Source organism: Cyanistes caeruleus, chromosome 5 (genome assembly GCF_971803275.1).
Source record: "Cyanistes caeruleus chromosome 5, bCyaCae1.hap1.1, whole genome shotgun sequence".
Classification (NCBI taxonomy): domain Eukaryota; kingdom Metazoa; phylum Chordata; class Aves; order Passeriformes; family Paridae; genus Cyanistes; species Cyanistes caeruleus.
In genome coordinates, this window is record NC_141705.1 from 2,238,015 (window position 1) to 2,261,871 (window position 23,857).

Genomic DNA, 23,857 nt, shown 5'->3' on the forward strand with positions numbered 1-23,857 from the left:
GGGTGGGACACCTCGGGGACACCCCGGGGTCAGGCCTGGAAGGGGAGGTCACTGGGGTCACCAAGGGTCACTTGGGAGGACATTGGGGGTCCCTGGGGGACACTGGGGGGACATTGGGGGGGTCCCTGGGGGAGCATTGGGGGCTCCCTGGGTGGACACTGGGGGTCCCTGGGGTGACATTGGGGGGGTTCCTGGGGTGACATTGGGGGGGTCCCTGGGTGGACACCGGGGATCCATGGGGGGACACCAGGGGTCCATGAGGGGACACTGGGGATCCATGGGGGGACACTGGGGGTCCCTGGGGTGACATTGGGGGGGTCCCTGGGTGGACACTGCGGGTCCATGGGTGGACATTGGGGGGTCCATGGGTGCACACTGGGGGTCTATGGGGGGACACCGGGGATCCATGGGGGGACACTGGGGGTCCCTGGGGTGACATTGGGGATGTCCCTGGGGTGACATTGGGGGTGTCCCTGGGGTGACATTGGGGGTGTCCCTGGGGGGGTCCCCTCGCTGTCTCCCTCGCCCGCCAGGGGGCGCCGCAGGCCCCGCGAGGCCCCGCCCCTTTGGCGTCACGTGCGCGGCGGGCGCGGTGCATTGTGGGCCCGCAAAGATGGCGGCGCTCAGCGCGGGACGGGCGGCGGCGGCGGTGAGGGGGGAGCGAGACAAGCGGCGGGCAGGGGACAGCGGGCTCCGTGACGGGAAATGAGGGGACACGGCGAGGGCGGAGATCGCTGAGGGGTCGGGGGAGGGAGGGCAGACGGGGTCTGACCTCGTCCTTCACTGCGCCGGCTGAGGGAGGTCCGTGAGGGCTGAGGGGGTTCGTGAGGGCTGACGGGGGTCCGTGAGGGCTGGGAAGGGTCAGACGGGATCTGGGGGGATCAGAGGGGGCCTGGGGGGATCAGAGGGGGCCTGGGGGATCAGAGGGGGTCTGAGGGGTCAGTCTGGGGCAGGGTGTGAGGTCAGGGCCGGGAGGGTTCCGTTTGGGGAGTGTCAGTTTTGTGAGGGGAGGTTGAGGCCGGCTTGGGGGGTGACGCTTTGGGGGTGACGCTTTGGGGTTCCTTCGTGCTGGGAGGACTTTGGGGGTGAGGAGCACCCGCTGAGGGGGCTCTCTGGGCTCTGACATCTCCCCCGGCACCCCCAGGGCCTCCTGCGAGCCCAGAGCCTCGGGGTGTGGCGGGGGCTGGGCACCGCGGCCCCCCTCCTGCAGCAAGCCCAGGCCAAGGTGAGCAGCGGCTGAGGGAGGAAGGCGGAATTTGGGGGGGAAAAGGGCGATCAGGGCTCCCCAAAAAGTCCCGGACAGGAGTGGGGAGTCGGGAACAAGGGAGAGGACAAGAAACGGCCTCAAGTTGTGCCAAGGGAGGTTTGGGTGGGATATTGGGAATTTTCCTTGCTGGGAAGGGCAGTTCCCGGTGCTGGTGGGGTTTAACCACCACGGGGATGTGGCACTTGGGGACACGGTCAGTGGTGGCCCTGGCAGTGCTGGGGGGAGTCTCTGAGGCTTTTCCCAGCCGGAAAATTCCCTGATTCCGTGGGAAATGTTGCTGAGGGAAGGGCTGGGCCCTAAGCAGCTGCCTGACCTTGAGGCTGCCCTTCCCTCAGCTTCGCCTCCTGATATTTCATCCCTGCCCAGGAGCCCCGTTTGTGCCCTGGAAATTTGATTCCAGCCCAATTTGTGACTCTCGGCTTTCCTTCCCTCCCTCCCTCATTTCCCTGCTCCCACTGGAATTCCAGAGTTTCTCTGGCGTTGCTGGGAGGGAATTCCCTGTGGATCCCCCAGGCTGGATCTGGGAGATTCCTGTTGGGAGCAGCTCCCAAATTCTGGGCTGAGGAAGGTGGGAGCAGTGGGAGGGAGGCTGATGGAATGGGATGTGTGGAACACCCCAGGAACGATGCTCTGGGCTGTCCAAAATTCCATGAGATGCTGAGGGCGGGGAGCAGGAATGAGGGAATTCCATGGGGGAATTTCCATTGGGGAAATCCCTCCTGGGAGGAGAAAAGGGCGGAGTCTCCATCCCCGGAGAGATTTGGGTCGGATATTGGGGAAATTGCTGCTAAGAAGGGCTGTCCGGGGTTCCACGAGGTGCTGAGGGAGTTGAGGAACACGGAGCTGTGCCGGGAATTCCGCGGGATGGAGGGAGAGGTTATTTCTGGAGGTGCTGAGTGCAGGGAAGGTCTCTCGGTGGTGTCGGGTGTGCTCGGGGCTGGTGTCACCCCGGGGTGGCCTCAGGACAGCGACAGCGATTGACAGGACAAGGCCTGGAGGTGCTGGAGCGTGTCCAGGGAAAGGAACGGATTTGGGGAAGGGAGTGGAGCCCCAGGAGAGGCTGAGGGAGCCGGGAAGGGGGCTCAGCCCGGAGAAAAGGGGGATCAGGGGGGACCCCGTGGCTCTGCACAACTCCTGCCAGGAGAGAGGAGCAGGGACAGGACAAAGGGACGAGGTTTGGGTGGGATATTGGGAATTTTCCTCCTGGAAAGAGCTGCCCAGGACAGGGTGGAGCCCCCATCCCTTGGAGGGATTTCCCAAACCTGTGGATGTGGCACTTGGGGACATGAAGGGACCCCGGGCCTTTCCCAGCACAGCCGTTCCATAACCCCCTAAGAGCTCGGAGCGTTCCCTGGCCCTGTGGGGCTGGACCCTGGGGGTGCCCTGGCCCCGGTTTGGGGCTGGTTTTGGGGTGACCCCGCCGTGTCCCCGCAGTCCCACAGTGCCAAGGCTGAGGGGACATTCCAGGTGACGATGCTGCCGGGGGATGGCGTGGGCCCGGAGCTGATGCACGCCGTCAAGGAGGTCTTCAAGGTACGGCCACGGCCAGGGGGACACCAGACAGCTGGCCCTGGGTGTCCCCAAGTGTCCCTGGGTGTCCCCAAGTGTCCCTGAACATCCCTGAGTGTCCCTGAGTATTCCTGGGTGTCCCTAAGAGTCCCTGGGTGTCCCCAAGTGTCCCTGAACATCCCTGAGAGTCTCTGAGTGTCCCTGAGTATTCCTGGGTGTCCCTAACAGTCCCTCGCTGTCCCTGAACATCCCTGGGTGTCCCTGAGTGTCCTGGGTGTCCCTAAGAGTCCCTGGGTGTCCCTGAGCATCCCTGAGTGTCCTTGAGGGTCCCTGAGTGTCCCCATGAGTCCCTGAGTGTCCCTGAGCATCCCTGATTCTGGGATTGGGATAGAGGGAATTCTGGGATCAGGGATGTCCCTGGATGTCCCTGAGTGTCCCTGAGAGTCCCTGTGAGTCCCTGAGTGTCCCTAGGTGTCCCTGTGAGTCCCTGAGTGTCCCTAGGTGTCCCTGAGTGTCCCTGAGTGTCCCTGATTGTCCCTGTGCCCTCTGTCCCCACGGGCAGAGGGCGAGTCCCCATTCCTGGAGGGATTTGGGTCGGATATTGGGAAAATTCCTCCTACAAATGTCTCTCCAAGGCAGTGGGGGAGTGCCCATCCCTGCAGGGATTGAACAGCCCTGTGTGCATGTGGCACTTGGGGACATGCCAGCGGTGGCCTGTCCCTCAGAGGCCTTTCCCAAGGGAAATAGGCCACGGTTCCATCCCCGTCACCGTTCCCTTGGCACTGGAGCGATCCCACTTCCCAAGGATTTCCTGCTTCCCCTGAGCTCCCCCTGGCCTCTTGAGGGCTCTGTGTCCCCCCTGCCGTGTCCCCGAGGGTCCCACAGTGACAATGGGTGGCTCTGTCCCCGTGCCAGGCCGGCAATGTCCCCGTGATCTTCGACGAGCACCACCTGAGCGAGGTGCAGAACACGGCGTCCGAGGAGAAGCTGGATCGGGTGGTGGATTCCATGAAGGAGAGCAAGGTGGCCCTCATCGGTGAGGGGAGCGTGGCCTTGTCCCTGGCACTGTCCTTGTCCCTTGTCACTGTCCTTGTCCCTGTCCTTGTCCCTTGTCACTGTCCTTGTCCTTCTCCCTGTTCCTTGTCCCTGTTCCTTGTCCCTGTTCCTTGTCCCTGTTCCTGTCCTTGTCCCTTGTCACTGTCCCTGTTCGTGTCCCTGTTCTTGTCCCTGTCCTTGTTCTTGTCCCTGTCCTTGTTCTTGTCCCTGTCCTTGTCCCTTGTCACTGTCCCTGTCCTTGTCCCTGTTGTTGTCCCTGTTCCTGTCCTTGTCCCTTGTCACTGTCCTTGTCCTTGTCGCTGTTCTTGCCCTTGTCCCTTGTCCCTGTTCCTGTCCTTGTTCTTGTTCCGGTCCTTGTCCCTGTTTCTGTCCTTGTCCCTGTCCTTGTCCCTGTTTTGTCCTTGTCCCTGTCCTTGTCCCTTGTCACTGTCCTTGTCACTGTCCTTGTCCCTGTCCCTGTTTGTGTCCCCACCCCTGTCCCCGTCCCCATCCCCGTCCCCACCCCTGTCCCCATCCCCATCCCTGTCCCCACCCCTGTCCCTGTCCCCACCCCTGTCCCCACCCTGTCCCTGTCCCCATCCCTGTCCCCATCCCTGTCCCCATCCCTGTCCCTGTCCCCATCCCTGTCCCCATCCCTGTCCCCACCCCTGTCCCCACCCCGGGACAGGCGGTGTGGCCGCTCGGGTTCCGGGGCCGGTTCTGAGCCCGCTCGTGTCCCGCAGGGAAGATCCATCCCCACCCTGTCCCCATCCCTGTCCCCATCCCTGTCCCCACCCCTGTCCCCATCCCTGTCCCCATCCCTGTCCCCACCCCTGTCCCCACCCTGTCCCTGTCCCCACCCCGGGACAGGCGGTGTGGCCACTCGGGTTCCGGGGCCGGTTCCGACGCCGCTCGTGTCCCGCAGGGAAGATCCACACGCCCATGGAGTACAAGGGAGACCTGGCGTCCTACGACATGAGGCTCAGGTAGGGGCTGCCAGAGGCCTTAATTAATCACTAATTAATGACTCACGGGGGAGGGCTGAGGGGAACAACAGCCCCGAGCTGTCCCTGCGGGTCTGGAGTGGGGGGAAAAGCTAATAATTAAATATTAGCAATTATTAACATCATTAATTAGCAATAATTAATATTTATTAACATTATATAGATGTATTAATATATTTATATGTTTTATTAATTTTTTATTATTAATATAATAATGGACTACATTATTGTAGTTATATTAATATTTTATTAATAATATATTAATGGCAATATATTGTATTTAATTGCATATAATATATATAATTAATCCAATGTATTAATAATACATTATCAATATAATATGGTATATTATTATGTATCATTAATATAATATTAATTCTAATAAAAATCATATTTATATTTATTATACATTAAGTAATTAATAATAATAATTGTAATAATTATGTGTTAATTGTATATTATTAATATACTAATATATATTATGTATTATTTTGTATTTTATATATTTATAATATATAATAATGTATATTATATTGTATAAGTATAATTATATAATTATATATTAATTTTACATTGTATATTAATATACTAATAATGCCTATTAATATACTACTATATTATATTAATATATTGACATATTATTATATTAGTTCTTGATATTATATATTATCCATTAATATGAATTTATAGAAATATTAATTCATATTTAATTATTTTAGATTTGGTTGTTAATTGATTTAATTGATGAATTGGGAAGCAAAACTCCTCAGGGACCCTCCATGGCTGGGAGCTGATCCTGGTTCCCTGGAAATGCCCACTGAATTTCAGTGGGAAAAACCCCATTAATTAATAATTAATGAGTTAATGAGAAGCTCAGCTCCTGCAGGACGATGCCATGAGCTGTCCCTGCAGAGGGAAAAACCCCATTAATTAATAATTAATGAGTTAATGAGAAGCTCAACTCCTGCAGGACAATGCCAGGAGCTGTCCCTGCAGAGGGAAAAACCCCATTAATTAATAATTAATGAGTTAATGAGAAGCTCAGCTCCTGAGGGACGATGCCAGGAGCTGTCCCTTTAGAGGGAAAACCCCATTAATTAATAATTAATGAGTTAATGAGAAGCTCAGCTCCTGAGAGACAATGCCAGGAACTCTTCCTGCAGCGGGAAAGACCCCATTAATTAATAATTAATGAGTTATTAATAGGCAAAACTCCACAGCCAGAAGCTGTCCCTGTTGGTTGATGCTGGTTCTCTGGAAATCCTGGAGTTTTCCAGAGCTGGAAAACCCCATTAATTAATAATTAATGAGTTAATGAGAAGCTCAGTTCCTGCAGGACGATGCCAGGAGCTCTCCCTGTAGAGATAAAAACCCCATTAATTAATATTTAATGAGTTAATGAGAAGCAAAGCTCTTGAGGGACGATGCCATGAGCTGTCCCTGCAGGGGGGTGTCCCCAGCCGTGTCCCCAGGAGGTGACAGCGTGTCCCCAGCCGTGTCCCCAGGCATCTGACACGCTGTCCCCAGCCTGTCCCCAGGAGGTGACACGCTGTCCCCAGGCTGTCCCCAGGAGGTGACACGCTGTCCCCAGGCTGTCCCCAGGCTGTCCCCAGGCGGTGACACGCTGTCCCCAGGCGGTGACACGCTGTCCCCAGGCTGTCCCCAGGCTGTCCCCAGGCGGTGACACGCTGTCTCCAGGCTGTCCCCAGGGGGTGACACGCTGTCCCCAGGAGGTGACACGCTGTCCCCAGGCTGTCCCCAGGCTGTCCCCAGGCTGTCCCCAGGAGGTGACACGCTGTCCCCAGGCTGTCCCCAGGCTGTCCCCAGGCGGTGACACGCTGTCCCCAGGCGGTGACACGCTGTCCCCAGGCTGTCCCCAGGCTGTCCCCAGGCGGTGACACGCTGTCTCCAGGCTGTCCCCAGGCGGTGACACGCTGTCCCCAGGGGGTGACACGCTGTCCCCAGGCGGTGACACGCTGTCCCCAGGGGGTGACACAGTGTCCCTAGGCTGTCCCCAGGCTGTCCCCAGGCGGTGACACGCTGTCCCCAGGCTGTCCCCAGGGGGTGACACGCTGTCCCCAGGAGGTGACACGCTGTCCCCAGGCTGTCCCCAGGCTGTCCCCAGGCTGTCCCCAGGAGGTGACACGCTGTCCCCAGGCTGTCCCCAGGCTGTCCCCAGGCTGTCCCCAGGCTGTGACACGCTGTCCCCAGGCGGTGACACGCTGTCCCCAGGCGGTGACACGCTTGTCCCCAGGCTGTCCCCAGGAGGTGACACGCTGTCCCCGTGCCCCAGGAGGAAGCTGGACCTGTTTGCCAACGTGGTGCACGTCAAGAGCCTGCCGGGGTACCAGACCCGCCACAACAACCTGGACCTGGTGATCATCCGCGAGCAGACCGAGGGCGAGTACAGCTCCCTGGAGCACGAGGTACGGGAACCGCCGGGATTCACCGGGAACCACCCGGGAATCACCCGGGAATCACCGGGATCCCACCGGGAATCCACCGGGAATCACCGGGAATCACCCGGGAATCACCAGGAATCACCGGGAATCACCCGGGAATCCACCGGGAATCCACCGGGAATCACCGGGATCCCACCGGGAATCCACCGGGAATCACCCGGGAATCACCAGGAATCACCGGGAATCACCCGGGAATCCACCGGGAATCACCGGGAATCACCCGGGAATCCACCGGGAATCCACTGGGAATCACCGGGATTCACTGGGAATCACCCGGGAATCCACCGGGATCCCACCGGGATCCCACCGGGAATCACCGGGAATCACTGGGAATCACCGGGAATCACCGGGATTCACCGGGAATCACCGGGAATCCACCGGGAATCACCCGGGAACCACCGGGAATCACCCGGGAATCCACCGGGAATCACCCGGGAATCACCCGGGAACCACCGGGAATCACCCGGGAATCACCCGGGAATCACCCGGGAATCACCAGGAATCACCGGGAATCACCCGGGAATCCACCGGGATCCCACTGGGAATCACCCAGGAATCCACCGGGATTCCAATAAATATCATCTTTATATTTATCTAATTAACAACGGACACATAAATTATTTTTCTTAATGACTTAATGACCCATCTTTATACTTGCAAATTAACAATCAATATGTAAATTATTTTTCTTAATGACCCATCTTTATATTTATTCTCATCTAATTAACAATAGGCACATAAATTATTTTTATTAATGACTTAATGACCCATATTTGTACTTACAAATTAACAACTGACATGTCAATTATTTTTCTTAATGACCCATCTTTATATTTATGTAATTAACAATAGACATGTCAATTATTTTCTTAATGACCCATCTTTATATTTATCTAATTAACAACAGACACATAAATTATTTTTCTTAATGGCCTAATGACCCATCTTTATATTTATCTAATTAATAGATATGTAAATTATTTTTCTTAATGACCCATCTTTATATTTATTCTCATCTAATTAACAATAGCCACATAAATTATTTTTATTAATGACTTAATGACCCATATTTGTACTTACAAATTAACAACTGACATGTCGATTATTTTTCTTAATGACCCATCTTTATATTTATCTAATTAACAACAGACACATAAATTATTTTTCTTAATGGCTTAATGACCCATCTTTATACTTATAAATTAATAATAGACACATAAATTATTTTTCATAATTATATTAAAATTATGATTATTATTATAAATATCATCTTTATATTTATCTAATTAACATTAGACATGTAAATTATTTTTCTTAATGACTTAATGACCCATCTTTATATTTATCTAATTAACAACAGACACATAAATTATTTTTCTTAATGGCTTAATGACCCATCTTTATACTTACAAATTAATAATAGACACATAAATTATTTTTCATAATTATATTAAAATTATGATTATTATTATAAATATCATCTTTATGTTTATCTAAATAACAAAACACATAAATTATTTTTCTTAATGACTTAATGACACATCTTTATATTTATCTAATTAATAGATATGTAAATTATTTTTCTTAATGACCCATCTTTATATTTATTCTCATCTAATTAACAATAGGCACATAAATTATTTTTCTTAATGGCTTAATGACCCATCTTTATACTTACAAATTAACAATCAATATGTAAATTATTGTTCTTAATGACCCATCTTTATATTTATCTAATTAACAATAGACACATAAATTATTTTTCTTAATGACTTAATGACACCTCTTTATACTTACAAATTAATAATAGACATGTAAAATATTTTTCACAATTATATTAAAATTATGATTATGATTATAAATATCATCTTTATCTAATTAACAACGGACACATAAATTATTTTTCTTAATGACTTAATGACCCATCTTTATACTTGCAAATTAACAATCAATATGTCAATTATTTTTCTTAAGAAAACTTTAATTTACTCACTCAATTTTAGCTTTTCTATTTAACAATTGTGACTTTTTCACCCAAGGATTTAAGAAATTTCTCTAATTAATTCACACTTTTAGATTTGTCATAACAACCAGTGTCACCAGTGTCACCCTGTCCCACACTGCAGCAGTGTGTCACCAGTGTCACCAGTGTCACCCTGTCCCTGTCCCACACTGCAGCAGTGTGTCACCAGTGTCACCCTGTCCCTGTCCCACACTGCAGCAGTGTGTCACCAGTGTCACCAGTGTCACCCTGTCCCTGTCCCACACTGCAGCAGTGTGTCACCAGTGTCACCAGTGTCACCCTGTCCCTGTCCCACACTGCAGCAGTGTGTCACCAGTGTCACCAGTGTCACCCTGTCCCTGTCCCACACTGCAGCAGTGTGTCACCAGTGTCACCAGTGTCACCCTGTCCCTGTCCCACACTGCAGCAGTGTGTCACCAGTGTCACCAGTGTCACCCTGTCCCTGTCCCACACTGCAGCAGTGTGTCACCAGTGTCACCAGTGTCACCAGTGTCACCCTGTCCCTGTCCCACACTGCAGCAGTGTGTCACCAGTGTCACCAGTGTCACCCTGTCCCACACTGCAGCAGTGTGTCACCAGTGTCACCAGTGTCACCCTGTCCCTGTCCCACACTGCAGCAGTGTGTCACCAGTGTCACCAGTGTCACCCTGTCCCTGTCCCACACTGCAGCAGTGTGTCACCAGTGTCACCAGTGTCACCCTGTCCTGTCCCTGTCCCCAGAGTGCCAAGGGGGTGATCGAGTGCCTCAAGATCATCACCAGGGCCAAGTCCCAGCGCATCGCCAAGTTCGCCTTCGACTACGCCACCAAGAAGGGCCGGGCCAAGGTGACAGCTGTGCACAAAGCCAACATCATGTGAGTGGCACTGTCCTCTCCCTGTCACCTCCGTGTCACCTCCCTGTCACCTGCCCTGTCACCTGCCCTGTCCCCTCCCCTGTGCCCTCCCTGTCCCCTCCCTGTGCCCTCCCTGTCACCTTCCTGTCCCCTCCCCTGTCACCTGCCCTGTCACCTCCCTGTCCTCTCCTTGTCCCCTCCCTGTCCCCTCCCTGTCACCTGCCCTGTCACCTCCCTGTCCCCTGCCCTGTCCCCTCCCTGTCCTCCCCCTGTCCTCTCCTTGTCCCCTCCCTGTCCTCTCCCTGTCCCCTCCCTGTGCCCTCCCTGTCCTCTCCCTGTCCCCTCCCTGTGCCCTCCCTGTCACCTTCCTGTCCCCTCCCCTGTCACCTGCCCTGTCACCTCCCTGTCCTCTCCCTGTCCTCTCCTTGTCCCCTCCCTGTCCCCTCCCTGTCCCCTGCCCTGTCACCTCCCTGTCCTCTCCCTGTCCTCTCCTTGTCCCCTCCCTGTCCCCTCCCTGTCCCCTGCCCTGTCACCTCCCTGTCCTCTCCGTGTCACCTCCCTGTCACCTGCCCTGTCCCCTCCCTGTCCTCTCCCTGTCACCTCCGTGTCCCCTCCCTGTCCCCTCCCTGTCCCCTGCCCTGTCACCTCCCTGTCACCTCCCTGTCCCCTCGGTGTCCCCTCGGTGTCCCCGCGGTGGCGGGAGGGGGGTTTGGGTGGGGTTTTGGGGAGGGGTTCTGGGTTGGGGTGGGTTTATCCTGGGAAAGGGGTGTGGTCATCCTGGAAATGGATTTCGGGAAGGTTTGGGGATGAGGGGGGGAGGTCAGGGATGGAGGGAGAGCTGGGAATGTTCCCCTGGAGAAAGGAGAAACCCAGGGAATGCTGAGAGTCCCTGCAGGGGCTCCAGGAGAGCTGGAGAGGGACTGGGGCCAAGGGCTGCAGGGCCAGGAGCCAGGGAATGGCTTCCAGTGGGAAAGGGGAGATTGGGCTGGGATCTTGGCAAGGAATTCCTGCCTGGGCTGCAATTCCCAGATTTCCTGTGGATCCCTGGGAATGCCCCAGGCCAGGCTGGGATGGATTTGGATCCATTGGGATGGTGGGAGCTGTCCCTGCCCACCGATGGGGTGGGAATTGCTGGGATTTAAGGTCCTTTCCAACAAAAAGCTCTGGGATTTGGGAGCCCCTCTGCTCTGGGAGAGCTGGGAATGCTCCCCTGGAGAAGGGAGAAATCCAGGGAATCCTCAGAGTCCCTGCAGGAGCTCCAGGACAGCCGGAATTTGGGAAAGGGCTGCAGGGCCAGGAGCCAGGGAATGGCTTCCAGTGGGAAAGGGGAGATTGGGCTGGGATCCTGGGAAGGAATTCCCAGATTTCCTGGGGTGGATCCCTGGCAGCACCCAAGGCCAGGCTGGACTTCGGGATTGGATCCAGCTGGGACGGCGGGAGCTGTCCCTGCCCATGGAATCAGGAATGTTCAAGGTTCCTCTGCACACGAAGTATTCCCTGACTGTGGGATCTGTGGGAGACCCGGATTTCCCTGGGATCTGGGGCTTTTCCCTGGCTCTGCTCCCAGCCAGGAGCCAGCAGGATCCATGAATGCTGATACTCCCATCACACCCTCAGCCCGTGGCACCATTCCTGCAGAGCCCCAACCCGCGGGAGCAGGGAGGGAGGGCAGGGTGAGGAGCCCCAGGAGCGCTCAGGGACCCCAGTTCCTGGAGGATTTCCCTGCTCCCACTTGCCTTGGCAGGAAGCTGGGGGATGGGCTGTTCCTGCAGTGCTGCAAGGAGGTGGCTGAGCTCTACCCCAAGATCAAATTCGACACCATGATCATCGACAACTGCTGCATGCAGGTCAGCCACGGCCCCTGCACAGCCAGAAAAACTCCATTTATATCCATAAAATCCCCCCTTGATATCCCTAAAAACTCACCTTTATATCCCTAAAAACTCCCATTCACAGCCATAAAAAATCCCCTTGATATCCCTAAAATCTCCCTTTTATATCCATAAAAAAAAAACCTTTATATCCATAAAAACCCCCTTGATATCCCTAAAAACTCCCATTCACAGCCCTAAAAACTCCCCTATATATCCCTAAAATCTCCCTTTTATATCCCTAAAATCCCCCCTTTATATGCCTAAAATCTCCCCTTTATATCCATAAAACCCCCCCTTTATATCCATAAAAACTCACCTTTATATCCCTAAAAACTCCCATTCACAGCCATAAAAAATCCCCTTGATATCCCTAAAATCTCCCCTTTATATCCCTAAAATCCCCTCTTTATATCCCTAAAATCTCCCCTTTTTATCCATAAAACCCCCCCTTTATATCCATAAAAACTCCCCTTTATATCCCTAAAAAACCCCCTTGATATCCTTAAAAACTCCACAGCCCTAAAATCTCCCATTTATATCCCTAAGATCCCCCCTTCATATCCCTAAAATCCCTTTCACATCCCTAAAATCCCCCCTTCACATCCCTAAAAACCCTTTCAAATCCCTAAAAACACCTTTATATCCCTAAAATCCCCCCTTTACATCCCTAAAAACACTTCCACATCCCTAAAAACTCCACATACCTAAAATCAGCCCTTCACATCCCTAAAAACTCCTTCACATCCCTAAAAACACCTTTATATCACTAAAAACCCTTTCACATCCCTAAAATCCCTTCACATCCCTAAAAACTCCTTCACATCCCTAAAAACTCCCCTTTATATCCCTAAAATCCCTTTCCCATCCCTAAAAACCCTTTCAAATCCCTAAAAACTCCTTCACATCCCTAAAAACACCTTTATATCACTAAAATCCCTCCTCCACATCCCTAAAATCCCTTTCCCATCCCTAAAATCCCTTCACATCCCTAAAATCCCTCCTCCACATCCCTAAAAACCCTCTCCCATCCCTAAAATCCCTCCTTCACATCCCTAAAATCCCTTTCCCATCCCTAAAATCCCTTTCCACACCCCTGAAATCCCTCTCCCATCCCTAAAATCCCTTTCCCATCCCTGAAATCCCTCCTTCACATCCCTAAAAACCCTTTCAAATCCCTAAAATCCCCCTTCACACCCTTAAAATCCCTCTCCCTCCTGAAATCCCCCCTCGAGCCCCTCACCACTCCCCCAGAGCCCTCCCCGCCGCTCCAGGCGGTTCCGAGCGTGGAACCCCTGGAAGGTTCTGGACACCCCTGGCCTCTCCTCCAGCCCCACCCCCCCTTCCCCCGGCATTCCCAGCATTCCCAACATTCCCAACATTCCCAACATTCCCGTTCCAGCTGGTGCAGAACCCCTACCAGTTCGACGTCCTGGTGATGCCCAACCTGTACGGGAACATCGTGGACAACCTGGCGGCGGGGCTGGTGGGCGGCGCGGGCGTCGTGCCCGGCGAGAGCTACAGCGCCGAGTACGCCGTCTTCGAGCTGGTGAGACCGGGGAATTCCTCTTCCAGAGAGGGGGGAGGAATTCCAGAGGGAGAATTCCCGAGGGAGAATTCCCGAGGGAGAGTTCCCGAGGGGTGACGCCGTGTCCCGCAGGGAGCCCGGCACCCCTTCGCCCAAGCCGTGGGCAGGAACATCGCCAACCCCACGGCCATGCTGCTCTCGGCCTCCAACATGCTGCGGCACCTCAAGTACGTGCTGGGACCTCGGGGGGGGTCTGGGGGGGACTCTGGGGGGCTGAACCCCCAATTCCCCCTCTTTTCCAGCCTGGAATACCACTCCAACATGATCTCGGACGCCGTGAAGAAAGTGATCAAGGGTGGGAAAGTGAGTGCGGGGCAGCGGGGTGGGGTTGGTGGTGCTGCTGTCGCTTCTGGGGGTCCTTTCTGCAGCTGGAGTTCTGGGGGTCCTTTCTGCAGCTGGAGTTCTGGGGATCCTCTCCTCTCTCCAGCTGGAATTCTGGGGGTCCTCTCCTCTTTCCAGCTGGAATTCTGGGGGTCCTCTCCTCTCTTCAGCTGGAATTCTGCGGATCCTCTTCTCTCTCCAGCTACACTCCCACACCCACGGCTGTGTCCAGCCCCTGTGGCCGTGTCCTGGCGAGGGAGGGACTTGGGGCAGGGCTGGAGGATCCTCCATGGCCCTGTCCTCGTTTGGGTCCTGGCAGGGCTCAGGGACCAGCCCCATCCTCCCCCCCAGGTCCTGGCAGGGCTCTCAGGGAGGTTCCCCATTCCCCCCAGGTCCTGGCAGGGCTCTCAGGGACGTTCCCCATTCCCCCCAGGTCCTGGCAGGGCTCTCAGGGTGTCTGCTGTCTCTCTCTCTCTCTCCTGTCCCTCTCCCAGCCCATTCCCTGCGTTCACAGCTCCTTTCTCCCGTTTTTCCCCTCCCTCTGTTGGATTTGCAGGTCCGGACTCGGGATTTGGGCGGTTACTCCACCACTTCCGACTTCGTCAAGTCCGTCATTGACAACCTGCACCCCCACTACGGGGCCTAGACCCCCGGCAGCCCCCCCAGACCCCCTCCCCGGCCCGGGGGAACCCCGGGACAATCCCTGAGCCCTCCCTGGGGAACCCCAGGACAATCCCTGAGCCCTCCCTCAGGGGGAGCCCCGGGACAATCCCTGAGCCCTCCCTCGGGGGGGAACCCCAGGACAATCCCCGAGCCCTCCCTCAGGGGGAACCCCGGGACAATCCCCGAGCCCTCCCCAGCCCAGCAGGGATCGCTCCCCGCGGGCGGATTTGGGGTGCTCGGGGGATGGGGCAGGGCCCCCACTCAGCGGCAGCTCCGGGGACATCGGGAACACCCACCCGCCGTGGCTCTGGGACCCCCATTCCCATGGGATCCCCGTTCCTGTGGGATCCCTGTGATTCTGGGACCCCCCATTCCCATGGGATCCCCGTTCCTGTGGGATCCCTGTGATTCTGGGATCCCCATTCCCATGGGATTCCTGTGGTTCTGGGACCCCCCATTCCCATGGGATTCCTGTTCCTGGGGATCCCTGTGATTCTGGGACCCCCCATTCCCAAGGGATCCCCATTCCCACGGGATTCCCGTTCCCATGGGATCCCCATTCCCATGGAACCCCCATTCCCATGGGATCCCTGTGATTCTGGGACCCCCCATTCCCATGGGATCCCCGTTCCCATGGGATCCCCATTCCCGTGGGATCCCTGTGACTGTGGGGACCCCCATTCCCATGGGATCCCCATTCCCATGGAACCCCCATTCCCATGGGATCCCCATTCTCACGGGATCCCTGTGACTGTGGGACCAGCCTGGTTTTTAGGATTCTCACGGGACCACCACAACTGTGGGACCCCCATTCCCATGGGACCAGTGCAATTTCTGGGATCCCAGTGCCCCCATCCCAGTACAGTCTTTGGGATCCCAGTGCCCCCATTCCCAGGCAGTTTTTGGGGTTCCTGTGCAGTTTTTGGGATCCCAGTGCCCCCATTCCTGTGCAGTTTTTGGGGTTCCTGTGCAGTTTTTGGGATCCCAGTGCCCCCATTCCAGTGCGGTTTTTGGGGTTCCCAGGCAGTTTTTGGGACCCCAGCACCCCCTCCCCATGGGCTCCCCCATTCCCGTGGCCCCCAGCCCCTCCAGCTTTCAGCAGTAACCAGGGTGACCCCCACACCCCTTGGTCCCCCCGTGCAGGGACAGTTCCAGCCCCGGGGTGCCCTGGGGACACCCCAAACCTGGCAGTTGTCACTTCTGGGGCCGCGCCGTGCTCTGTATTCCCGCTTCGCTAATAAAGGCTCCAGCGCTTCCCTCGGGGGCGGCTCGGGGTGCTGGCCGGGGGTGGCAGTGCCACCAGCAGGAGCGCAGGTCCCCGAGGCGCAGGGGACGGTTGTGGGGGCGCAGAGGGCTCCGGGGAGCTGGGGGTGACCCCGCTGTCCCTAACTCCCGTCTCCTTGCAGGTGCGCACGGCGGACATGGGGGGCTACTCCACCTCCGTGGATTTCACCCAGGCCGTGATAGATGCCCTGGAGGTTTAGTGGCCCCAGCCCCGCTGACTCCAATAAAGGCCTCAGGCGTGTGACCCTGCTGCTGCCTCTGTCCCCCGGCCCCGGCAGGCTGCCGGTGACAGGGTGACCCCGCTGGGGACAGCCTGCCACCCCCGGCCCCGGAGCAGGACAGGAGCGCTCAGCAACAACCTCACAGCCCTTTATTGGGGGTCGGGGCACAGCCAGGGGTGGGGACACGGCTGGGGACAGCCCCAGGGAAAGGGGACACGGCTTGGGGACAGGCTGAGGTCCCCAAGAATGGGGACACAGCACCTGGGGACACAGCTGGGGACAGGCTGAGGTCCCCAAGAATGGGGACACACCCTGGGGACAGACCCAGGTCCCCTGGGAAAGGGGACACGGCTGGGGACAGCTCCAGGTCCCCAAAGAAGGGGACACAGAGCGCCTGGGGACAGCCTGAGGTCCCCAAAAATGGGGACACACCCTGGGGACAGCCCAAAGTCCCCGAGGAAGGGGGCCCAGCCCGTGCAGGGCCAGGGGTGGCAGTTCCGCTGTGTGAGGCACAGTCCGGGGGCTGCCGGTGGCCACAGGGATCAGCCAGGCCACCAGGGGCTGTGACAAGTTCCAGGTGGCGCTGGGGACACCTCGGGAGTGTCCGTCAGTCCATCAGTCCAGTCCAGTGCTCGGCTCGCTAATCCTCCTCCGAGTCCCGAGCCGCTGCCTTCTTCTTCTTCTTCTTTTTCTTCTTCTTCTCCTCCTCCTCCTCCTCCTCAGGCTCCACCGTGATTTTCCTTTTCTTCTTGGGCAGTGGCTCTTCCTCCTCTTCCTCCTCCTCCTCCTCCACCCCGTTCTCCTCGGGCTCCGACTCCTCCTGCTGCTTCTTCTTTTTCTTCTTCTTCTTGGTGCCCACATCGTTCTCCTGTGGGGAGCCCCCGTCAGCTCTGCCCCATCCCCCTGCCCCCGTGGGGCAGAGGAGCCCCCCAACACCTCCCCAGCCCCCCAAGGGTCTCCCCATCCTCCCCCATCCCCCCGTGGGGCCCCCCAGCACCTCCCCAGCCCCCCAAGGGTCTCCCCATCCTCCCCCATCCCCCCGTGGGGCCCCCTAACACCTCCCCAGCCCCCCAAGGGTCTCCCCATCCTCCCCCCGTGGGGCCCCCCAGCACCTCCCCAGCCCCCCAAGGGTCTCCCCATCCTCCCCCATCCCCCCGTGGGGCCCCCTAACACCTCCCCAGCCCCCCAAGGGTCTGCCCATCCTCCCCCTCCCCCAACACCTCCCCAGCCCCCCAAGGGTCTCCCCCTCCCCTCACCTCTGTCTCCATCACCGAGTTCTCCGCCGGTTCCTCGGCAGCCGCTGCTGCCAGGGCCTCCAGCCGCCGCTTCTCCCTCTTCTTCCTCTTCTTCTCCTTCTTCTCCTGCCTCCTCCTCACCTCAGCCACCACCTCGCTGGCCTGGGGACACGGGGGGTGAGCAGGGGACGCTCCCGGGCGCGGCCACGGCCCGGCAGGATCAGACTCATTAAATCAGTCTTTGGCCTCCACAGCGGGTCAGGATGGCACAGTGACATCACTTCCGGCACGGGCCTGGCCTTCCTCCCCCCAGCACCCCATCATCGTCATCTTCATCATCTTCCTCCCCCCAGCACCTCACCATTGTCATCTTCATCACCCCCAGCACCTCATCATCATCATCACCTTCATCATCACCCCCAACACCTCACCATTGTCATCATCATCTTCGTCCCCCCAGCACCTCACCCTCATCATCTTCATCATTATCTTCATCCCCCCAGCACCTCATCGTCATCATCATCTTCATCATCATCACCCCCAGCACCTCACCATTGTCATCACCTTCATCATCATCTTCATTGTCCCCCCAGCACCTCATCATCATCACCACCACCTCATCTTCATCACCACAGGATCTCACCATCATCTTCATCTTCATCCCCCCAGCCCCTCACCCTCACCCCCTCCCCCCACCCTCCATCGTCCCAGCCCCTCCCACTCACGATCTTCATCCCCCCGATACCTCCATCATCTTCATCACCTCAGCCCCTCCATCTCCATCCCCACCGCTCTCCTTCATCCCTCAGCATCCCCACCCTCCTCTTCCTCCTCACCTCCACCACCGCCTCCTTCATCACCTCCAGGTTCTTGCGGGGCGGTTCCCCGGTCTCGTAGAAGGCCAAGCGCTCCTCCACCTGCTCCCGCAGCTTGTCCCCGAACACACTGGTGGGGACCTCTGTGGGGAGGGGCTCAGCACTCACCCTGCACCCCAAACCCCCCAAAAGCCCCCCAAAAACCCCCCCGTGCTCTGCTCAGCCCAGAGGTGTCACCATTCACACACCGTGAGATGCTGTTGACGAAAAATGTTCCCATCATGGCAGAGCTGCCCCAAAATCCCCCCCTGAGGGTGCCAGTGCCTGGTCTGTACCCCCAGAGCCCCCCTGGGGGTGCCAGTGCCCGGTCTGAGCCCCCTGGGGGTGCCAGTGCCTGGTCTGTGCCCCCAAACCCCCCCTGAGCCCCCCTGGGGGTGACAGTGCCTGGTCTGCACCCCCCAGAGCCCCCCTGAGGGTGACAGTGCCTGGTCTGTGCCCCCAAACACCCCCTGAGCCCCCTGGGGGTGCCAGTGCCCGGTCTGTACCCCCAAACCCCCCCTGAGCCCCCTGACGGTGACAGTGCCCAGTCTGCGCCCCCAGACCCCCCCAGAGCCCCCCACGCACCCGAGAAGCAGTCGATGCGCGAGGCGATGGTGCACTTGTTGGCCAGGTAGCGTGAGATCCGCCCCTTGTTCTTGGCGGCCGCGCGCCCGATGAAGGTGGAGTGGAAGATGAGGCCGTACTTGGGGGTGTTCCCCCGCGTCTTCAGCGCCCTGGGAGGGGATGGAGGGGGTCAGGACCCCCTGAACGCAGCCCCCCGAGCACGCCCAGCCCCTCCCCGGGCCCCGGCCGTACCTGAACAGGGCCTTCTCGGCGCCCAGGATCTGCACCGTGGACGCCGGGTACTTGGCCAGGTTGGTGAGGCTGCCGGCGTGCGAGATGAGGCGGGCGCCCACCTGGGGGGACAGCACCGGCTCAGGGGGGGCTCGGGGTGACCCTGAACCCCCCGAGGGCGCAGGGAGGGGTCCCAGGGTGACCCTGAACCCCCCGAGGGCGCAGGGAGGGGTCCCCGCAGGCCGGGATCAGCAGTGGAAGCGTCAGCAGCGCAGCTCAGTGGATTGACAGATTCACTCTGACATCACGTCCGCGGCCGGTGGGGCACCCCGGGCACCGCACTCACCACCTCCCCGATGAGCGCCGACAGGCTGGGGGCCACCTGGCTCATCTTGGAGCGCAGGTACTCCTGCAGCCCCTTGCGGTACTCGGACAGCGAGATGACGCGGCGGGAGAAGCTCTCGATGTTGATCAGGTCCAGGGGGGAGATGTCCATCCCTGCGGGGCGGCACGGGGTGAGCGGCGGTGCTGACCGCGTGGCCGGACACCTCTGGGACCCCTGGGACCCCCCTGGAGCCCCTTTGGAGCTCCTGGGACCCTCTGGAACCCCCCTGGAGCTCCTGGGACGCCCCTGGAGCTCCTTTGGAGCTCCTGGGATCCTCTGGGACCCCCCTGGAGCCCCTGGGAGCCCCCTGGAACCCCCCTGGGAGCCCCCTGGAACCCCCCTGGAGCCCCTCTCACCCATGGAGGAGCGGGAGGCCTCCAGGATGGTCTGGGCCTTGGCGCTGTCCATGACGATCTCCTCCAGCCCCTCCAGGCTCTCCTCGCTCAGCTCCCGGCGGTTCCCGATGAATTTGGCCACCCGGCAGTACATGGAGTTCTCGGGGACGATCTTGATCAGCTCGGGGAAGTGATACCCGTACCACTCCCTGCGGGGACGGGACACTGTCACCGGTGCCACCCGTGTCCCCAGGCCACCCCAAATGTCCCCAGATGTCCCCCCAGGTCCACGCCGTGGCCCTGCGGCCCGGCCGGTGGCCCTCGGGGAGCTGCTGTCCCTCCCCGGTCTGTACAGGCGGCCGGAGCAGCGGCGGTGCCTGCGGTAAGCGTGGGGAGGGGGGACCCCAAACCCTTCAAACCCCCCCGGATCCGTCCCCACTGACCGGACCCGCATGGAGAAGGTGTTGATGTCCTTGTCCAGCTGGTCCAGCAGGCTGATGGACTGGATGATCATGTTGTCCACCCGGTGCACGTTGAACTTCACCTTGGCCCGGGAGTAGCTGTGACCGAGCCCCAGCTGGGCCTTGGCCGCCGACTGCGCCGTCAGGCCCCGGACCAGCGCCGGGAAGTGCAGCCGGATCCCTGCGGGGACACGGGGGTCACCGGGCGGGGACACCGAGCTGCCGGCACGGGCTGTCCCGGGGCCGCCGCTCGCGGAAACCCCGGCCGGTCCAAGGAGAGCCGTCCCCGTGTCCCCAGTCCAAGGAGAGCCATCCCCGTGTCCCCGGTTCCAGGAGAGCCATCCCCGTGTCCCCGGTTCCAGGAGAGCCTCCCCGTGTCCCCGGTTAAAGGCGAGCCATCCCCGTGTCCCCGGTTCCAGGAGAGCCTCCCCGTGTCCCCGGTTAAAGGCGAGCCATCCCCGTGTCCCCGGTTCCAGGAGAGCCATCCCCGTGTCCCCGGTTCCAGGGGAGCCGTCCCGTGTCCCCGGTTCCAGGAGAGCCATCCCCATGTCCCCGGTTCCAGGAGAGCCATCCCCGTGTCCCCGGTCCAAGGAGAGCCGTCCCCGTGTCCCCGGTTCCAGGAGAGCCGTCCCGTGTCCCCGGTTCCAGGGGAGCCGTCCCCGTGTCCCCGGTTCCAGGGGAGCCGTCCCGTGTCCCCGGTTAAAGGAGAACCGTCCCGTGTCCCCGGTTCCAGGGGAGCCGTCCCGTGTCCCCGGTTAAAGGAGAACCGTCCCGTGTCCCCGGTTCCAGGAGAGCCTCCCCGTGTCCCCGCTCACCGCGCATCAGCTCGGCCACCACGCCGCCGGTCTGGCACTGCACCCCCAGCTCCTCCAGCACGGCCGCGCCCATCTTGGCATCGCCCACCCCCAGCAGCACCTTCTTCCTCTTGGGGGGCAGCGCCGTGTCCAGCAGCAGCCGCAGGTCCTCGTGCAGGACTCCTGCGGGGCACGGCGGGCTCAGGGCGGTGCCCGGGGGTTCCGGGGGTCCCGGGGGTTCCGGGGGTCCCGGTCCCGCACTCACCCTCGGACACGGCGTTCATGTTCTCCAGCGCGCTCTGCGCCGAGCGGAACGGCGAGAACGCCACCAGCTTTACCACGTTGTGGAACTTGCCCAGGGTGAGGACGCTCTCCTCCACCTGCGGGGCGGCTCCGGTCACAGCGGGCACGGGAATCGAGCCCGGGGGTGCGGCCGCTCCCCCCCGGCACCCCCGGGCCTCCCCCGCCGCTCCCGGCCCGTACCTGCGGCAGCAGCAGCCCGATCTCCTCCACCTCCCGCACGGCGAACAGCGCGTACCCGGCCGCATGTTCGAACAGCACGTGCAGCAGCACCTGCGGCACCGGGGGCTCCGCTCACCGGGGCGGCACCGGCGGCTCCCGCCCATCCCCGCGCCCGCCGCCCCCGCGCAGCGCCCGGCCCCGCTCCACGCGGCTCCCCCGGCCTCCCTGCGGCCCCGGCGCGTCCCGATGCGGCCCGAGGGGGCTCCCGGCTCCCCCCTACTCCCGATGGCGGCGGATGCGGCCCCGGCCCGGCCCTCGCTCACCATCGCCCTCCCGCCGCCGTCGCCGCCCGGAAATGAGGCCGCGTCCCCGCCGGAACCCCGCCTCCTTCATCTTCCACCAATCAGCGCCCACTACGCCGCGCCCTCCGCCAATCACCGCGGGCTGCTCTCGATGGGCCCGCCCAGCAGCCAATCAGGCAGAGGAGGCGCTGACCCCGCCCCCTCGGCGGCGGCTGCCAATCAGAGCCGGGAGGAGCCGTTTCCTCCCGCCTTTTCCTGCGCGCTGGCCAATGGGGGCCGCGCGCACGCGCCCCAGCCCCGCCCCTTCCCGCGCCGTTTGGCGCGCGCGCGCGGCCGCACGTGCCGGGACCCGCCACCCCCGAATGTCCCCGTGGTGCCACCCCGGGACCCCCAAATGTCCCCGTGTCCCCTTACCCGGGCGTCCAGAGCCTTCCCGATCCCCTCCTGAGAGCCTCAGTGCCCTCCAAGTCCCACCCGGGACCCCCAAATGTCCCCCCGGTCCCTTCCTGGGGCTCTCTCGGTCCCCTCCCGTCACCCCCCAGTCCCCTTTTATGGTCTCCCGTGTCCCCCCCGTGTCCCCCCCGTGTCCCCTCCCGTGTCCCTCCCGTGTCCCTCCCGTGTCCCCTCCCGTGTCCCCCCCGTGTCCCTCCCGTGTCCCCTCCCGTGTCCCTCCCGTGTCCCCTCCCGTGTTCCTCCCGTGTCCCTCCCGTGTCCCCTCCCGTGTCCCTCCCGTGTTCCTCCCGTGTCCCCTCCCCTGTCCCCTCCCGTGTCCCCCCCGGTGTCTCCCCGTGTCCCTCCCCTGTCCCCCCGTGTCCCCTCCCCTGTCCCCTCCCGTGTCCCCCCCTGTCCCCCCCTGTCCCCCCCCCCGTGTCCCCCCGTGTCCCCCCCGCAGCAGCTCCAGGCAGCTGATCCAGGGCTGTTTTATTGTGTGCGAGGAGCGCGGAGGGGCCGCAGCCCCGGCCCCGCGGGGGTCCCGGGGGAGAGGGGGGTCCGCAGTGTCCGGGAGCAGCGCGGGGGGCGCGGATCCCCCCGGGGGAAGCGGCTCCGGCTGCAGCCGCGAGCGGGGCCGGGGGGAAAGCGGGGAGTCCCGCGGCGGGGCCGGCTCAAGCCACGAAGTGCTGGCGGAGGTGCTGGAGCAGCTCGGGGGTGAGCAGCAGCCGGTGCGCCTGGCCGTGCCCCGGGGCGCACGGGATCGTCACCCGCCCGCACAGCGCCGGGCCCTGCGCCTGCTCCTGCTTGGCCTGCGGGGACAGCGCCGCGCTCAGCGCCACCCCCGCACTGCCGGGGGTCCCGCCCTGGCCCCCGGGATGGGGAGAGGCGGCTGTTGAAGGAGGGGTTTCACCCGTCGGATCCCTGGGGAATGGGGGATCCCTCGGGGCTGGCAGTTCCAGGGAAATTTGGGATCAGGAACGGGAGTCCTTGGGATTGATTGGGGGCCCTCAGGATTGGGAGTTTCTTGTGGTTGGGGTCCCTCGGAATCGGGGTTCCCTCAGGAATGGGGGTCCCTCGAGATTGGGGGACTCCTTTGGGGCTGAGGTCCCAAGGCAGCGGATTCCTGGGGATTGGGGTCCCTTGGAGCCGGGGGTCCCCGGGGATGGGGGTCTCACCTTCAGGAAGGAAGAGGACGGGAAGGTGCCGAAGGTGGAGGAGACGCCGGCGCCCGGCTGCTGCTGCACCATCTCCCTCAGCGTGTCGTCCTGGGGGGCACAGCGAGGTCACCCCAAAACCCACCCCGTGGGGACCCCCTGAGCCCCCCAGAGCCCCTCGCCCACCCTGGGCACAGGGCAGGGGGGTCAAACCCGACTGTTCTGGGAGGGGAACGGGAACGGGTGGCACCTTGTCCCCTCGCTGCCACCAGGTGCCACCAGCCCCAGCCTGGGGGTCTGGAGGGCTGGGCTGGGGGTCCCAGCAGGTCCCCCACCCCCGGGAAGACCCCTCCTCACCTTCAGGGCTTCGATGGAGTTCTTGAGGGCGCAGAGCCGGGCTGTCTGCTCCAGCAGCCGCGCCGATGAGCTCCTCGCTGCAGACAGGGAACGGAGCGGTGGGCGGGGGGGACACGGACACAGCTGGGACCCCCTCGGGTCAGTACCAGGGGCTCTGGGGGGCTTTGACCTCCTCAGGGTGGTACCAGGTGTGTTTTTGGGGTTTTGATC

General features: G+C 59.7%; 3 protein-coding genes and 2 non-coding genes across 44 annotated transcripts in view; 1 reads left to right on the forward strand and 4 right to left on the reverse strand.

Annotated features, from left to right (window-relative positions):
- Positions 1–549: 549 nt before the first annotated feature.
- Positions 550–16,104, forward strand: IDH3B (isocitrate dehydrogenase (NAD(+)) 3 non-catalytic subunit beta). Of its 10 annotated transcripts, none has more exons than XR_015287450.1 (13): positions 564–649; positions 1,145–1,225; positions 2,702–2,800; positions 3,692–3,812; positions 4,737–4,797; positions 7,109–7,241; positions 10,021–10,154; positions 11,878–11,980; positions 13,407–13,553; positions 13,665–13,759; positions 13,835–14,305; positions 14,347–15,440; positions 15,550–16,104. XR_015287450.1 is itself a non-coding variant. In XM_086891130.1 (13 exons), the coding sequence occupies exons 1-13, from the start codon at positions 614–616 to the stop codon at positions 16,038–16,040; spliced, it is 1,179 nt and encodes a 392-aa protein (XP_086747256.1). In that variant the 5' UTR covers positions 567–613; the 3' UTR covers positions 16,041–16,104. The 10 variants fall into 10 exon arrangements, 7 of the variants coding, with proteins under 7 accessions (XP_086747257.1, XP_086747259.1, XP_086747256.1 ...); XR_015287451.1 differs by having other exon boundaries at positions 567–649; positions 13,835–13,895; positions 14,470–15,440; XM_086891130.1 differs by having other exon boundaries at positions 567–649; positions 13,835–13,895; positions 14,470–14,519; positions 15,983–16,104.
- Positions 16,105–16,213: 109 nt separating this feature from the next.
- On the reverse strand, positions 16,214–21,818 carry NOP56 (NOP56 ribonucleoprotein). Its single transcript, XM_086891135.1, has 12 exons — positions 21,726–21,818; positions 21,424–21,513; positions 21,206–21,320; positions 20,962–21,123; positions 20,129–20,327; positions 19,707–19,894; positions 19,312–19,463; positions 18,987–19,087; positions 18,756–18,904; positions 18,153–18,274; positions 17,338–17,478; positions 16,214–16,949 (listed from the first exon to the last, which is right to left on the reverse strand). The coding sequence occupies exons 1-12, from the start codon at positions 21,726–21,728 to the stop codon at positions 16,722–16,724; spliced, it is 1,650 nt and encodes a 549-aa protein (XP_086747261.1). The 5' UTR covers positions 21,729–21,818; the 3' UTR covers positions 16,214–16,721.
- LOC147652840 (small nucleolar RNA SNORD57) lies at positions 17,534–17,602 on the reverse strand. Its single transcript, XR_015287631.1, has one exon. It is a non-coding gene; the product is annotated as a small nucleolar RNA SNORD57 (small nucleolar RNA).
- LOC147652841 (small nucleolar RNA SNORD56) lies at positions 18,347–18,419 on the reverse strand. Its single transcript, XR_015287632.1, has one exon. It is a non-coding gene; the product is annotated as a small nucleolar RNA SNORD56 (small nucleolar RNA).
- A 790-nt stretch (positions 21,819–22,608) lies between the features above and the next one.
- Positions 22,609–23,857, reverse strand: part of DCTN1 (dynactin subunit 1) — a 63,097-nt gene continuing 61,848 nt past the window's right edge. For 20 of the 31 annotated variants that reach the window (XM_086890236.1, XM_086890219.1, XM_086890231.1 and 17 more), the window contains 3 exons: positions 23,648–23,724; positions 23,312–23,401; positions 22,609–22,945 (listed from right to left, as the gene is read on the reverse strand). In XM_086890236.1, the coding sequence (XP_086746362.1) occupies positions 22,808–22,945; positions 23,312–23,401; positions 23,648–23,724 (305 nt within the window). In that variant the 3' untranslated portion in view covers positions 22,609–22,807. The remainder of the gene's footprint in view (positions 22,946–23,311; positions 23,402–23,647; positions 23,725–23,857) is intronic. The other 11 variants (XM_086890244.1, XM_086890228.1, XM_086890241.1 and 8 more) reach the window with 1 other exon arrangement.

What these genes read in the sequence shown, in the direction of transcription:
- NOP56 (XM_086891135.1), bottom strand. An exon ending in GCCGAGAAGGCCCTGTTCAG is followed by an intron (nt 18,905 to 18,986) that starts GTACGGCCGGGG and finishes ATCCCCTCCCAG; the next exon opens with GGCGCTGAAGACGCGGGGGA. An exon ending in ACTCGGTGATGGAGACAGAG is followed by an intron (nt 16,950 to 17,337) that starts GTGAGGGGAGGG and finishes GGCTCCCCACAG; the next exon opens with GAGAACGATGTGGGCACCAA.
- IDH3B (XM_086891128.1), top strand. Translation starts at nt 614, where the DNA reads ATGGCGGCGCTCAGCGCGGGACGGGCGGCGGCGGCG. An exon ending in CCGTCAAGGAGGTCTTCAAG is followed by an intron (nt 2,801 to 3,691) that starts GTACGGCCACGG and finishes TCCCCGTGCCAG; the next exon opens with GCCGGCAATGTCCCCGTGAT. An exon ending in GTGCACAAAGCCAACATCAT is followed by an intron (nt 10,155 to 11,877) that starts GTGAGTGGCACT and finishes TTGCCTTGGCAG; the next exon opens with GAAGCTGGGGGATGGGCTGT.